At 44.7% G+C, this 15,631-nt stretch overlaps 1 protein-coding gene across 4 annotated transcripts in view; it reads left to right on the forward strand.

The window, feature by feature from the left end:
* Nucleotides 1–600: 600 nt before the first annotated feature.
* MEAF6 (MYST/Esa1 associated factor 6) overlaps nt 601–15,631 on the forward strand; it is a 33,351-nt gene continuing 18,320 nt past the window's right edge. For all 4 annotated transcript variants that reach the window (XR_012287042.1, XR_012287058.1, XM_073665894.1 and 1 more), the window contains exons 1-4: nt 601–756; nt 3,378–3,493; nt 6,851–6,938; nt 9,096–9,141. Coding sequence is in view for 2 of the 4 variants with exons in the window: in XM_073665894.1 (XP_073521995.1) it covers nt 667–756; nt 3,378–3,493; nt 6,851–6,938; nt 9,096–9,141 (340 nt within the window). In the remaining 2 variants the exon portion in view is untranslated. The remainder of the gene's footprint in view (nt 757–3,377; nt 3,494–6,850; nt 6,939–9,095; nt 9,142–15,631) is intronic.

Below are 15,631 nucleotides of genomic sequence, written 5' to 3' on the forward strand. Positions count from 1 at the left end.
AAGTGAAATCTTTGGCATTGTACTATATATATATATATATATATATATATATATATATATATATATATATATATATATATATATATATATATATATATATATATTCCTCTGCGGTATCTGTGCATCATGAACCGTGGTATGTGTTAAAGGGGCCCACTGAAACTCTTTCGCCCGGGGCCCACAAAAACCTGCAGCCGGCCTTGGTGGTGGGGCCACTGAAGTTACAAGTTGGGGGCAGAAGTGTGGTGGTGGCCACTGAAGCTGGGGTCAGTGCTTCATCATTATGGGGGTGACAGAAGCTGTGAGAAGTGACAGCAGTACCCTGTACTTTTCGCACTGCAGACAATTCCCTCTGTGGTGAGCACACGGTGTCTGACAGGCCGTCCATGAGAGCAGCTAAGGCAGCCAATCAGACGCCAGCTTTCTTTCTTCCCAGGTCAGATAAACAATGTGAGGAGTGATCTGGTTGGGTAGTGGCTCGCAGCACACGGCCGTACCCTCCACTAGTGCTCCTGTAATAAGCGCGCTGCCGCCGTTCACACATCAGCAGTACTCTGCCGGCTCCCAGCAGGCGCGCTCAGCACTGCATAGAGGGTGGGCCAGGCTTATATATCCGCTCGTCGCCGCCACCTCCCCTTGTCCCTCCTTCCTTGCGCGCACTCCATCATGGCGATGCATAACAAGGCCACAGCGCCACAGATCCCAGATACGCGCCGGGAACTAGCCGAGCTGGTGAAGAGAAAACAAGAGCTAGCGGTAACACCGAGCATCTCCTTCTCTGTATAACACGCAGCGCCTCATTCACGCGTCTCCCTCATTCCTCACACCACCCGCATTTTCGCCATACGCCGGTTACGCAAATGGCGTAACTGAGCCGTTTCACGCTTCTCATACGTGCATTGCGTGACGCACTGGTGTGTGGGAATGGCACTTGCTCTGTGCGTTAATCGATACGATCATACAGCAGATGCTACGTAGTAACGTGTCCGCCCCCCGGGCCGATGGGATGTGCGGGGCCGCTGTGCTGGGCGGGAAAGAGAAATGTGGGGCCGGCGGGGGTGCTGGCGCGGTACTGAGGGGTGTTATACCGGGGGAGTAACGCTGGGCGCCATTGTGCCTCTGCTTACTGCCTGCTCACCTGTTGTGCTGGACGTGGCTTGTCCGCTGCCTCATTAACCCCTTGGACCCTGGCAGTTTTGCCTTTTATGCCAGACCATATATATATATATATATATATATTTTTTTTTTTACTTTCACTTTTTATTTTTTTTTGTGGCAGCAGTTGATTAACCCCTAAATGACCAGACCAAATTTTTACAATTCTGACCACTGTCACTTTATGAGGTAATGACTTTGGAACGCTTCAATGGATCCCCCTGATTCTGAGACTGTCTTTTTGTGACATATTGTACTTCATGATAGAGGTACAACGTCTTCGATATCACTTGCGTTACTTGGGGGGGGGGGGGGGGGGGGGGACTTTGGTGAAAATTTAGCAATTTTCAAACTTTGAATTTCCATGCCCTTAAATCAGAGAGTTAAAAAAGACCATATGATGACTAGTTTAGAGCGCTTGCTACACGAGTTTGCATTGGGTACTCGAGTCCCCAAAAAAACCATGCGGGGATTGCCTGCCGCACACGGGCCGGAGACTTTCGCGTTCCACTCGAGCACCTGCAGTACTCGGTGTAAACTCATAGCGAGCTGCGCTCATCACTAATGACGACATATTCAATATGACGAAATTCTGTGTCGTACCTCTGGGTTCAGAATGCTCACTATACCCCTGGATAAAATTCTTGAGGGGTGTAGTCTCCAAAATTAGGTCAGTTGTGGGGGGGTTTCTGCTGTTTAGGCACCTTAGGGACCCTGCAAATGTGACATGTCGTCCACAATCTATTTCAGCCAATTTGTGTTCCAAAATTCAAATATTGCACCTTCCGCTCCGAGCCCTGCCGTATGTCCAAACAGAACTTTTTGACTACATGTCGGGTAACGCTGCGCTTGTAAGAAAGTGAAAAACAGTGGGGTCCACTTTTTGGTGTTACTTCTTGCAAAAGTGAGAAATTTGGGGCTAAAACAAGATTTTTGTGAAAAAAAGCAAAACAAACTTTTTCAATATGATAACCGAATGTTATCAATTTCTGTCGTACCTCTGGGTTCAGAATGCTCAGCATACCTCTGGATAAAATCCTTGAGGGGTGTAGTTTCCAAAATGGGGTCACTTGTGGGGGTTTCCACTATTTAGGCACATCAGAGGCTCTCCAAACGCGACATGGCGTCTGCTCTTGGTTGCAGCCATTTTTGCGTTCATAATGTCACACGGTGCTCCTTCCCTTTCAAGCCCTGCCAGGTGCCTAAATATTACTTTTCCCCCACATATGGGGTATCGGCAAACTCAGGAGAAATCCCTACAAATTCTAGGGTTCATTTTCTCCTGTTACCCTTGCGAAAGTAAAACAATTGGGGCTAAAGTAAAATTTTTGTGAAAAAACAACTAAAACTTTCATGTTTTCTTTCCACATTCGAATAAATCCTGTGAAGAACCTGAAGGGTTAATAAACTTCTTAAATGTGGTTTTGAGGGGTGCAGGTTTTACAATGGTGTCCCTTCTGGTATTTTCTGCCATATGGTCCTTCCAAAGTCACTTCAAATGTGATATGGTCCCTAAAAATGGTTTTGTAAATTTTGTTGTAAAAATTAAAAATTGGTGGTCAACTTTTAACCCTTCTAACCGCCTAACAAAAAAAGTTTAAAAAATGATGTAAAGTAGACATACGGTAAATGTTATTTAGTAATTATTTTGTGTGGTATAACTTTCTAATTTAAGGGCATGAAAATGTAAAGTTTTTAAAATGTCACACTTTTCAAAAAAAAAAAAAATTTTGTCAAATTTTTGATATTTTCATAAATATACGACCAAATTTTACCACCATTATGAAGTACAATATGTTAAGAAAATACAATCTCAGAAACACTGATATCTGTTGAAGCGTTCCAGAGTTTTATTATCTCAGTGACACTGGTCAGATTTAAAAAAATTTAATAAGGTGAAAATGACCTCCGTCACTAATGGGTTAAAGCATGCATAAAGATCATTTCGCCAGACAGATGAGCATTTTACTAGTTTGTTAGGTGATTGGCAGCCTGCTTACTCTGCCCAATAATTCCTAGCAACTTTCACAATAGTTGGCCAGTGTAAATCTAGTTTAAGAGAATAGGTTCTCTGTCACACTACTGGCTCCTTTTTTGGGATGGCGATGAATTGTCGTGGCAGTTGAAGACCCCAAGGTCTACCATTTTGGTACCTCTGTTTGTAGGGGAACACTGACAGGCCAGTATTCTGCAGCACAGAAAACATCTTTTTGTTTTTATAGGAAACGTTGGCAAATCTAGAACGCCAGATTTATGCATTTGAAGGAAGTTACCTGGAAGATACCCAGATGTATGGAAATATTATCAGAGGTTGGGACCGTTACTTAACAAACCAAAAGTAAGTTGTTAACCCTGCACTGTATTCACCTATTAGTACTGGGCCATACGTATCCTGCATTATCATACCCTTGGGGTTGGAGGGGTGTACCCTTGGACCGCATATGTATGAGGTTGTTTTAGGATGCAAAATAGCATTGATCATGTGTATGGTGCCTGTAGTATCTGCATACTGTGGATCCGTGTTCTTCTGACTTTACTTTCAGGTTTTTCTTCCTAAATTCCATTAGCGAATAATGTTCCATGCCATGCTATTATGGTGTGTGTGCACACGTTGCATTTTTGCTGCTTTTTGTTGTGGAGAAACTCAATGTTTTACAGTACCGGCAAAGTGATTGAGATTTTTGGAATGTTATTCACACGCTGCTTAAATGTTCCTTGCAAAATTGAAGCACTTTCAAATCTTCACTATGTCAATTCTTTAGGCGCTTTTGTATAGTTTTCACTCATTCTAGTGACTGGGGTAAAAAGGTGAGTATTTTACGCAGGGTTTTTCCTGCCAACACATCAATCTTTTCAGCAGAATTTTCTGCTGCAGATAATGAACGTGTGCACATTCCCTTACAGTATTTTATCCCCTTGCTTAGTGTACCAGGCAGCGACGCACAGTTTCCACTACCATACTGCCATTGCAGTCGTTGCACAGCTATATGGCATTGCTGTGTACATGTCAATCATAACTATAACATTGTGGGAAAGGAAGCGAAAGCCATACAGCGAACAAATATTATTGAGAGCTTTGGTATTAGAAGTGTAAAGGAAGAACAAATACAAAACAATCAGAATAATAAAAATATTGGAGGAAGAGAAATTTATCACAAAATATGTTTCTATACAAATGCACAGAGCATGGGTAACAAACAAGGAGAACTGGAGCTACTAACGCAGGAAAAGAAACATGGTCATTTGCATCACTGAAACTTGGTGGGACAATACACATGATTGGAATACAATGCTAGAAGGATACAACTTGTTTGCAAGAAACAGACTTGATAAACTGGGAGGAGGAGTCGCATTGTATGTTAGAAAAGTGTATATCTGCACAGAGATTGAAGCTTCAGAGACTGGGAGTTCTGTGGAGACTGTTTGGGTAAGAATACTAGGAGAGAACAACGGAAAGGACACCATTGTAGGCGTTTACTGTAGGCCACCTAGGCAAGCTGAAGATATGGATGAACTCTTTATGTATCAGATGGCCAAGTTCTCAAATGGAAGGATCTAAACAAACTGTGGGCAGCAACTAACAGAATGCATTTCTCACTGTTAAAAACCAAAGTCCTACATCTGGGCTGTCACACTGTAGAGGGATCAGCTTCTAATTTGCACATGGAAACACAAGAAGCAATGGGATGAAACTGAAAGGGATAAGATACAGATTAGATATTGTAAAAAACTTTGACAGTGAGGGTGATCAATGAGTGGAACAGGCGGCCACGAGAGTTGGCGAGTTCTCCTGTAATGGACGTCTTCAAGCAGAGGCTGGACAGACATCTGTCTGAGATGGTTTAGTGACTTCTCCATTGAGCAGGGGGTTGGACACGATGACCCTGGACGTCCCTTCCATCTCTAACATTCTATAATTCTATAACCATTTGTGCTAGTATAAAAAACTCTTTAAAATGAAGAAAATCTTACATTTTCATATATCTATATATAATTAACTCTTTCTAGACATGTGGGAATTTTATTCTTGGAGTAATGGCATCGTCACACCAGGCTGTTTTTTTCACCTGCTGCAAATCGTTTGAAGCTCCAATGTAGTCTTTGGAATCCTGTCGTTTATTTAGGATGGGCCAACAATGTTTCATCATTGTCTTAAAGGGATTGTCCACTACTAGGCCAACACCTTCTTGTTCTGAATGTTGGCCTCATAAAAATAAAAAAAGCTTATATTTACCCCGCCCCATGCCGACGCCCTTCCAGCAGTATCTGCACTTGCGTTTCCGGGGCTCCCATGAGGTTATGACACGTGAGCCCGGTGCCCAGTCAGTGCTGGCGTCACTGTTCCCACCTTCAGACGCTTTAGTAATTAAGAGGAGGTGAGCGGTCACCCACAGCTGACTTTGTTGATTACGTAAATGTCCAAAGGCGGGGACAATGATGCTAGCGCTGACTGGGCACCAGGCTCACGTGTCTTATATTTAATTTGAGCCCTGGGAATTTGAGTGCCGACAATGTTGGAACAGCGCCAGCACAGGAGGGGAGTATAAGCTTTTTTTATTTTCAAAGGGCAAATATTCTCAATGAGAAAGGGTTGTCTGAGCAGTGAACAGTCTGTTTAAGGGGTTAAAATCCCATTGAAAGCCTTTGTTTTTTAAACTAAAGACACTTTAGTGAGCTCTCCTTTTCTCTGGGGTTTTGTCATCCAGAAGTGTCTTGTGTGAGGGTTGTTTGTTTTTTTTTTTTTGTTTTTTTTTATGAAAAAACCTCCATTCAACAATGAAGAAACCTTTAGCTGTCAAGAAAAAGGGCCCAGGCGTCTTCTAAGCATTTTTATAAGTCTTCCCATTGACTTGTATTGGAAAGTAAAGAGTGCCTTCAGAGCAGAAGACTCATGAAGAGTTGTAAGGTCTCACCTCTAATAACAGTTTGGTGTCTTTGAAAACTTAACCGCTTCCCGACCGCCCACTGTATATAAACGTCGGCGCTGCCTGGGCTCTGTGCAGCGCCAATGTTTATAAACGGTCGGTGGTCCTGCAAGTGCTGCGGTGCAGAGCGACAGCTCTGACAGGGGTAATCATCGGGACCTGATTAGATCAGGTCCCAATGATAACCCTTTGCTATCTTCTAGATGCCACGATCTATAGCGATTGCGGCATTTAGAAGATAGTGAGAGGAGAGGGAGTTGTCTGAGAGGACCTGGCGTTGTCATGGCACCCGGAGGTCACATGACCGCCTCCGGGTCTGCTATGTACGGTGTCCTTATAGGCTCAGCCTGCAGCTGAGTCTAGCAGGAGATAATGACAGTTTTACACTGTCAGCAGAGCTCTAATGCAATGCAATACATGTCTGGTGGAGTCTTGTGATAGCAGATCATGGCTGATTTAATCAGCTGAGAAAGATGCAGGCTCAGTGTGCAAGCCCGCATGAAAGTCAGGGACACAACATATGACTTAAATGTACGTCATATGTTGGGAAGGGTTTAATTGTGGATCATCTACAAAATGAAAGGTCTCCACATGGCCTGTTTTATTAGGAAAATATTGGAGTACAAAGTTTTACCCTTGTTGTATCGTAAATGTTTCCTTATATGAATGCTCCGCTGATTATTATATTTTGTAGCAATAATGTAAAATGGCATTAATACTTCTTCAAACTAGTGATATATATATTTATATATATTATTTTTTTAATTAAGGAACTCAAACAGTAAAAATGATAGAAGAAATAGAAAATTCAAAGAAGCGGAAAGACTATTCAGTAAATCTTCAGTCACCTCTGCAGCAGTAAGTGCTTCCCTATATATTGCATTATACAATATATGTAGACTTTAACTTTTGTGTCTCCCCCATTTCCTCATAGACTGTAAGCTTGCCAGCAGGGCCCTCACTCCTTTTGATTTGAGAAATGCTTATTCTGTATTGTTTGTATAAGTCCCCCCTAAAATTGTAAAGTGCTTCGGAATATGTTGGCTCTATAAAAGTAAAAAATATTACAAATAATATTCCCTATTTCTTCTTTCCTATATGTTGTCCTTAGGATCTTTCAGTGCTTAGGTTGAAATTCCACTCTATAGACATTTTTGTTTTGTTTTTGTCATTTCTGTTTTGTCTGATGGGGTCATTTTAGATAAATGGGACAGTGGCAGTTTTCTTTTACTACCAAATCTGCCGTGTTGGGATTCACCCCTAATTGCCAACATTATAGGTTGGAGGTGTAATTTTTATTTCTATACTGCTACTGCATACCACTATTTTTGTTAAATAAGGAGTAGTTGTTGGTTTATTAAAGGGAATCTGTCAGCAGGTTTTTGTGATATCTGAGAGCAGCATCATATAGGGCAAGAAAGACTAATTCCAAGGATGTATCACTTACTAGGCTGCTTGCTGTAGTTTGGATATAATCCTTGTTTGTCTGATGTAGATGTAGGGGAGCTAAGATTTCTGGGCTGTGTATAACCTGCCCACACCCCTGAATGGCAGATTCCTGTCCACATTGTACATTGTCAGAAAGCTGCAATTCAGTAGTGGGAGTCGGGTTGCACTGATTAGCCTGTCTGCCTGGCATGCAAGATGTTAGGCTGTGTGCCCACGATGCGTTTTTTAAGCGTTTCCGCAGAGGCAAAAACGCTGCAGAAACGCTTAAACGCATGGTAGAAGGCCTGCCATGTCCCCCAATGATAATCCGCATGTGCTGTGCACATGCTGCTGACATTTCTGCTGCGGATTATCATTGCGGAAAAAAACGCAGCACTACCAATTATTTTATGGAAGCGCTGCGTTTTCGCCACCATTGACTTGCATTATAACGCATGGATTACGCATCACTGCATAAGTAGATGCGCATTCCATGCGTTCTAATGTGCGGATGGTACCCAGGTCTAGAGAAGAGGAGACTCTCCTCCGGACCTGGGTACCATTGAAAACTGTAAAAAAAAAAAAAAAAAAAGAATAAAATCAAAAATATATACTTACCTTCCGGCGGCCCGCGGTGCGCTCCTCCTTGCTTGGCGGCAGTTCGCGATGGAATGAAGGACCTGCGCTGATGTCATAGTCATGTGACTGGTCACGCGACGCTGATGTCGGCAAGTCCTTCAGTCTACCGCTGCCGGCAGCCGGGACGGTGAAGCAAGACAGCTCGGGCCATCGGAGGGTAAGTATACATTTATTTTTTGACATTCTCTCGGTCACACTATATAAATCCATGCTGTTTGCATGGATTTATATAGTGTGACCAAGTTGACAAGCACTTTCCAGTTGATGCTAAAATAGCTTGGAAAGCGCTTGTCAACCCGCATGCGAAAATGCATGTGAAGAACGCTTCACATCCGCATGTCTCTGGCAGGAAAACGCATGTACAATCCGCATACGTTTTTTTCTGCCAGGGAGATGCAGAAACGCTCAGGAAAAAATCCTGAGCATTTCTGCATCGTGGGCACATAGCCTTAATCTGCTCATAAAATATTGATGGATTTTGAAACTGCAACACACAGCCTAAAAAGTGACACATCCCTGGAATCCAGCTTTATATTATGCTGCTGGGATAAAAGGGACTCTGTCAGCACAAAATGAGTATTTAAACAAAGTCCCGCTGCTTGCTGCATCATGGTGTGACCAATCATTTACATACACCTTCCCATCTGCTTGTTTTCCCTCAACCCTCCTTATGCCATTGACTGCTCTGGCTTCATAAAGATGGAGGTGATTGGCCCTTTCATGAAGCACCGAACACCTGTACTTGGTTGGAACAGTCATTCTGTACTGCCAGTCTATTTAAATAGGAAAATCTGATGATGTATTCCCTTTAAATTAGGCAAAACTTGAGCTGTTTAGGATTAACTGGCCTTTAATAGATGAAAGAAATGCGCATTGTGGCACGTAATACACCAATAGTGGGTAATTTCAACTATTTTGTCCAGAATCTAATCTGTCTTTCTGTTTTAGGCAGTAAGTGCATTGGCTGGAGTACAGGATCAAATGATCGACAAACGTGAGTTAATCTATTTTAAGTGTATAGAATTTTTGGGGGCAAAAACCTTCCTCAGTAATTTATATGTTGTTCTTAGCTGAAGGCTCAGTTAACTTCCCACGTTGCGTTTTTGACTTTTGGTTGCACAGGGGAAAAAAAAAATTTTTTTTTAATGTGTGATTACTTCTGTGTGGTGGTTGTGATGCCATTTACCTGGTGATGAATTGAAAGTGCATGAAGTTGTCATCATGCAAGACCTTCATTTTATCCAAAATGCTTTTGAATATACAGTGGGGAAAGTAAGTATTTGATACACTGCCGATTTTGTAAGTTTTCCCACCTACAAAGAATGGAGAGGTCTGATTTTTATCATAGGTACACTTCAACTGTGAGAGACAGAATCTAAAAAGAAAAAAACAGGAAATCACATTGTATGATTTTTAAATAAATTGCATTTTATTGCATGAAATAAGTATTTGATCACCTACCAACCAGCAAGAATTCTGTCTCTCAGACCTGTTTAGTTTTTTCTTTAAGAAGCCCTCCTACTCTGCACTTATTACTTATATTGTTTGCACCTGTTTGACTGTGTGGACAGGTGTCTTTTATACAGGTAACGAGTTCAATCACATTCCAACCTCTCCACCATGGCCAAGACCAAAGAGCTGTCTAAGGACACCAGGGACAAAATTGTAGACATGCACAAAGCTGGGACGGGCAACAGGACAATAGGCGACAAGCTTTTTTGAGAAGGCAACAACTGTTGGCACAATTATTAGAAAATGGAAGAAATACAAGATGACTTGTTAATCTTTCTTGGTCTGGGGCTCCATACAAGGTCTCGCCTCGTGGGGTAAGGATGATTCTGAGAAAGGTCAGGAATCAGCCCAGAACTACACGGGAGGACTTGGTCAATGACCTGGAGAGAGCTTGGACCACAGTCTCAAAGATTACCGTTAGTAACACACTACACCATCATGGATTAAAATCCCGCAGGGAACACAAGGTCCCCCTGATCACGCCAGCACATTTCCAGGCCCAAGTTTGCCAATGACCATCTGGATGATCCAGCGGAGGCATGTGAGAAGGTCACGTGGTAAGATGAGACCAAAATAGAACTTTATTCGGTCGTCCATGACAGCACCACGTGAGAGAGAGGATCCGCCCATCAAGGACAGGAAACCTACAGGTTAAAAAGGGCGGCCCTCTCTTTCCGCCTCAGTTTAGGTTTCCTGTCCATGATGGGGGACCTTGCAGGCTTACCTGCAGAAGATGGACTCCTGTCCCAGAGAGGGCCACAGCAGGTGGTTGGAGCCGGTCCGTCCCGGTCCTCTGGAGACGCCACGGCAGGGCTCATGGGGGCGCCTCCGTGAGCGTTGCGGCAGGTGCAACATCGCCTCACGGGAGGTAGATGTCCACCAGGTGTGGGGCCGCTAGCGGGCTCCCCCCCCCCCCCCCCCCCGCTACCGCTTGCAGGAGATCCAGGTCGCGCCGGCGGCGCACGTGACGGGCGCGACCTTCTGACGCGACTTCCGGTGCGCCGGGCAGGAAGCCCTGTGACGTCACCGGAAGGGGCGGGGCTCGTTTGAATTTTTTGGCGCGAGCAGCTGAACGCCGGGGGATTGAGGACCTGGCGGCGAGTAGCCCACCTGGATCCCACCTGGACCTGGGGAGGAAGACCAAGGAGCAGGTAACGCCCTCCTGGGTAAAAAAAAAAAAAAAGGGAAACACACACACACACACACACACACACACACACACACACACACACACACACACACACACACACACACACACACACACACACACACACACACACACACACACGGTACCGGTATGGCAAGTATATAAAGGGTCTGGTAACATACAGAGGTGCTTCCCAGCCCATTCTTACATTGTAAGCTATGGAAGATTCACAGGAGCTGTCACCTAGGCAACAACATCTGCTGCAGGAGCAGCCCTCTGGGGAGCCCTCACAACTAGTGGCGCAGCGTCATTCCCGGCTAGGGTCTGGTCGTACAACTAGAAGAGCTACCACTAAGAGCAGGAAGGACGGTCCGGTGCGGCGTGATTCCTCGCCATGCATGCTGGATTCTTCTGCTTCTACGGTACCGAAGGTTCTGTGGGGTGAGTGGAATCTTCGTGAAAGTTCTACTAATGTTTCCTCCTTCTTTCTATCTATGACTTTCTTTTAGAGCAAGAAATGTTCCTCGAAGTCCAAGCACAGAGAGTGTGCCTTATGCAGCTGTCCACTCCCTGATTCTTATAGCAAAAGGTTGTGTCAGCTTTGTATCAGCAAAATGATATCGGAGGAGACCCCAGATTTTTCCCTAGGCCTAAGAACTTTAATAAGGGAAGAAATAGGCAAAGCATTGCAAGGTTCAGAGTCTGGGCATATTCCTCAAGAAACCCAGCCGGGTTCAGACTCTGAGCTATCGGTCGCTTCCTCCTCCGCCTTCTCTTCCTCTGATAGTGAGCCAGACAGACAGTGCTTCCCCCTGAAGGAGGTCGATGCCCTAGTAAAAGCCGTCCGATCTACAATGGGGATAGTGGACTCGAGGGTAGAGAAGTCAGCTGAGGATGTTATGTTTGGTGGTCTGGGGCTAAAGAAGAGAAGGGTCTTTCCAGTAAATTCAAGGGTGAAAGACCTCATTGATAAGGAGTGGAGAAAGCCTGACAAGAAGGGTAGTGTTCCTCCATCCTTTAAAAGGAAATATCTGTTTGAGGATGCTATGTGTTCCTCCTGGTTAAAAGCACCCAAGCTGGATGTTGCTGTTACTAAAGCAGCGAAAAGAACTTCCCTCCCGTTCGCTATGGGTGCATTGAGAGACCCCCTAGACAGACGGGCTGATACTTTCCTGAAAGGGGCATGGGAGACAGCTGCGGGAGCACTGAGACCAACAGTAGCAGCTACCTGTACGTCCAGAGCCCTGATGGTGTGGCTTGAACAGCTAGACAGTCAGTTGAAGGATGGGACTTCTAGGAAAGACATTATTTCTTCCCTTCCACTGGTTCAGGGGGCGGCAGCTTTTCTTGCTGATGCATCTGTGGACTCGGTGAGGTTGGCAGCAAAGTCAGCAGCACTGTCAAATGCGGCTCGGCGAGCCTTGTGGATTAAAAGCTGGCCAGGGGATTTACAGACTAAGTCCAGACTGTACAATCCCGTGTGAAGGGGAATACCTCTTTGGTCAGACCATGGACGACTTATTGGAGAAAGCGGGGGACCCTAAGAAGGGGTTTCCATCAGTTCCTCTACCCTCCTTTAAGAGATCGTTCCGGAAGAGGAAATTTTTCCGGAAGAGATATTTCAGGGAGCAAGACAAGTCTGATGAAAGAGGTCGAAAAGGTAGAGGTCTACTCTTTGGTCCGTCTCCAAAAAAATGAGCCGAAGACAGGGGATACACAATCAGCCCAGGTGGGAGGGAGATTGCAATTTTTTGTCCCAGCTTGGGAGCAGATTTCTCATAGTAATTGGATTTTGAGCCTGATTAAGTATGGTCTTAAGTTTCAATTTAAAGCATTGCCTCACAAAAGGTTCATGGTTGTTCCCTCCAGTTCTTCCCCAGAACGCCAGGCTGCCCTCGTTTCGGAAGTACAAACCCTAATAAGAAAGCACGTCCTGATTGAGGTTCCGGAAGCTGAAAAGGGTCTTGGTTTCTACTCCCCGCTCTTCTTGATTCCGAAACCGGATGGAAGTTTCAGGACAATTATAAATCTGAAATCCCTGAATAATTTCCTTAAAATACACACCTTTAAAATGGAGTCTTTAAAATCCGTAATAAAGTTACTTTTTCCCCACTGCTATATGGTAGTGCTCGATCTCAAAGATGCGTATTACCATATCCCAATTCATAGTGATTACCAGAAATACTTGAGGCTGGCCATTGAAATAGACGGGGTGGTTAAACACTTCCAATACACTGCACTCCCCTTCGGTTTAGCTATAGCCCCATGGGTTTTTACTAAAGTAATGGCGGAAGTTATGGCCCATATAAGAGAAAGGGACATTCTAATTATCCCTTACCTGGATGATCTCCTGATAGTGGGGAATTCGTTGGTTCAATGCGAGACCCACCTGCAGGAGACCATGTCGGTCTTAAAGAGTTTGGGGTGGTTTCTAAATTTAGAAAAATCTAGACTATCTCCACTCAAGGTACAACAATATCTGGGGGTCATATTAGATTCCAGGAAACAGCTATGTTGTCTTCCAGAAGAGAAAATTGATAGAATCCGGGAGTTGGTACAACAATGTATACGTAAACCTTCTATGTCACTCCGTAAGGCCATGTCACTATTGGGAACCTTCACCTCCACTTTTCCTGCGGTTCGTTGGTCACAATTGCATTCAAGAGCCTTTCAGTGGGATGTGTTGTACAATAACGCAGCTTTAGAGGGGCATCTAGACCGTAAGTTTACGCTAGGTCCTCGTGCCATATGGTCCCTTCGTTGGTGGTTACGACAAGACAATCTTGCTAAAGGGGTTCCCTGGGAATGTAGTCCAACTGCAGTCTTGTCCACTGATGCAAGTGCTACAGTTTGGGGAGCTCACTTTGAAGGGAAATTAGTGCAGGGAACCTGGTCAAGCAGTGAGCAACAGTTGTCATCAAATGTTAAGGAGCTTCTGGCGGTGCAGCATGCGTTCAACGAGTTCCTTATATATTTTCAGGACCAGCATGTCCGTGTACTCTCGGACAATCAAGTCACGGTAGCTTACATAAACCACCAAGGGGGAACCCGCTCAAGAAACTTGATGAGGGTAGCGAACGCACTTCTGCTGAAAGCCGAAGATCACTGTCTCTCTCTTTCGGCTACTCATCTAAAAGGCAAGGAAAACATCACAGCCGATTTCCTCAGCCGTACTTCTGTAAAAGGAGAGTGGTCCCTAAATACACAAATATTCTCCAGAATCGTAGAAATGTGGGGCCTTCCGTCTGTGGACTTATTCGCAACAAGAGCCAATCGGAAAGTGGAAAATTTTTGTTCCTTAGACCCCAGAGAAGGACCCCTGGCAGTGGACGCCTTTATGGTTCCCTGGAGGTTTCCTCTGGCATATGCCTTCCCTCCCATGATCCTGCTCCCAGCGGTGATAAAAAAGATCAGGGCAGACCGGGCCAGAGTGATACTCGTATGTCCCTTTTGGCCCAAAAGACCGTGGTTCCCTTGTCTCCGGAAGATGTCGATATCAGATCCCTGGGTTCTTCCGGAGATTCCGGACCTCCTCACTCAAGGGCCACTTTCCCATCCTCCAACCCCGAGTCTACATTTGACGGCGTGGAATTTGAGAGGGTGTTATTGACCAACAAAGGATTCCCCGCAAATGTAGTGAATACTCTCCTGGCTAGCAGGAAACCTGTTACCACCCGTATTTATGCCAGGACCTGGAGGAAGTTTCTGTCCTTTGCAGAAGTTAAGGTGGAGGAGGGGCCCCCTATTGGGAAAATTCTGGAATTTCTGCAGCGAGGCTTAGAATTAGGTCTCACTACCAGTACCTTGAAAGTACAGGTGTCGGCGTTGGGAGCTTTATTTTCTTCCAATATTGCAGATAACTATTGGATAGGCCGTTTTATAAAAGCTTCTTTTAGGTGTAGACCCATTACCAAAGCAAAGAGGTCTCCCTGGGATTTGAATTGTCTTAGATGCCTTGACCAGTCCTCCTTTTGAGCCACTAGATTTAGTCTCCCCCAAAATTATTTTCCTAAAGACGGTCCTGTTAGTAGCCCTAACTTCAGCCAGGAGAGTCAGTGACCTACAGGCCCTTTCAATATGCCCTCCATTCACGCAAATTCTGGACGATAGGATTATATTAAAACCTGATCCAGCCTTTCATCCTAAAGTGGCCACTCGATTCCATAGAACCCAGGAAATAGTTCTCCCAACTTTTTGCTTTCCGCCCAAAAAGAGGAGAGACTTCACACTTTAGACGTTAAGAAAGGATAAGTCCCTATTTATTTGCTATCAGGGGGCTAGGAAGGGTTGTAAGGCCTCAAAGGCTACAATCGCTAGATGGATCAAGGAGGCCATTTCCCTTGCATACTCCTCAGGGGATAAAGAGATACCGGAGGGATTGAGGGCGCATTCTACCAGAGCGGTGTCAACCTCCTGGGCGGAGAAGACAGGGCTTTCCATTGAGGAGATTTGTAAGGCTACCACTTGGTCTTCTCCCTCTACTTTCTATAGGCACTATAGATTGGATCTGGGTGGCTCTGCAGATCTCCCTTTCGGGAGAAGGGTGCTTCAAGCTGTGGTCCCTCCCTAATTTCCTTCGTCTCTGTAATTCTCTCACGTGGTGCTGTCATGGACGACCGAATAAAGCCTTAGTTACTTACCGGTAATGGGATTTTTCGGAGCCCATGACAGCACCCGTATATTCCCTCCCTTCACTGGTGTTGTTCACTCCTGTAGATTTGATTTCTTTTTGTGCACCCTTGTGGGAAATTGATGAAAAGTAATGTACTTAATGTGATTATGTTTTGTTATAACTAACCTTGGCGGTACTCTCATGCTCTGTTAA

Source organism: Phyllobates terribilis, unplaced genomic scaffold (assembly GCF_046119375.1).
Source record: "Phyllobates terribilis strain yellow unplaced genomic scaffold, ASM4611937v1 Scaffold_2__4_contigs__length_985480577, whole genome shotgun sequence".
NCBI lineage: Eukaryota > Metazoa > Chordata > Amphibia > Anura > Dendrobatidae > Phyllobates > Phyllobates terribilis.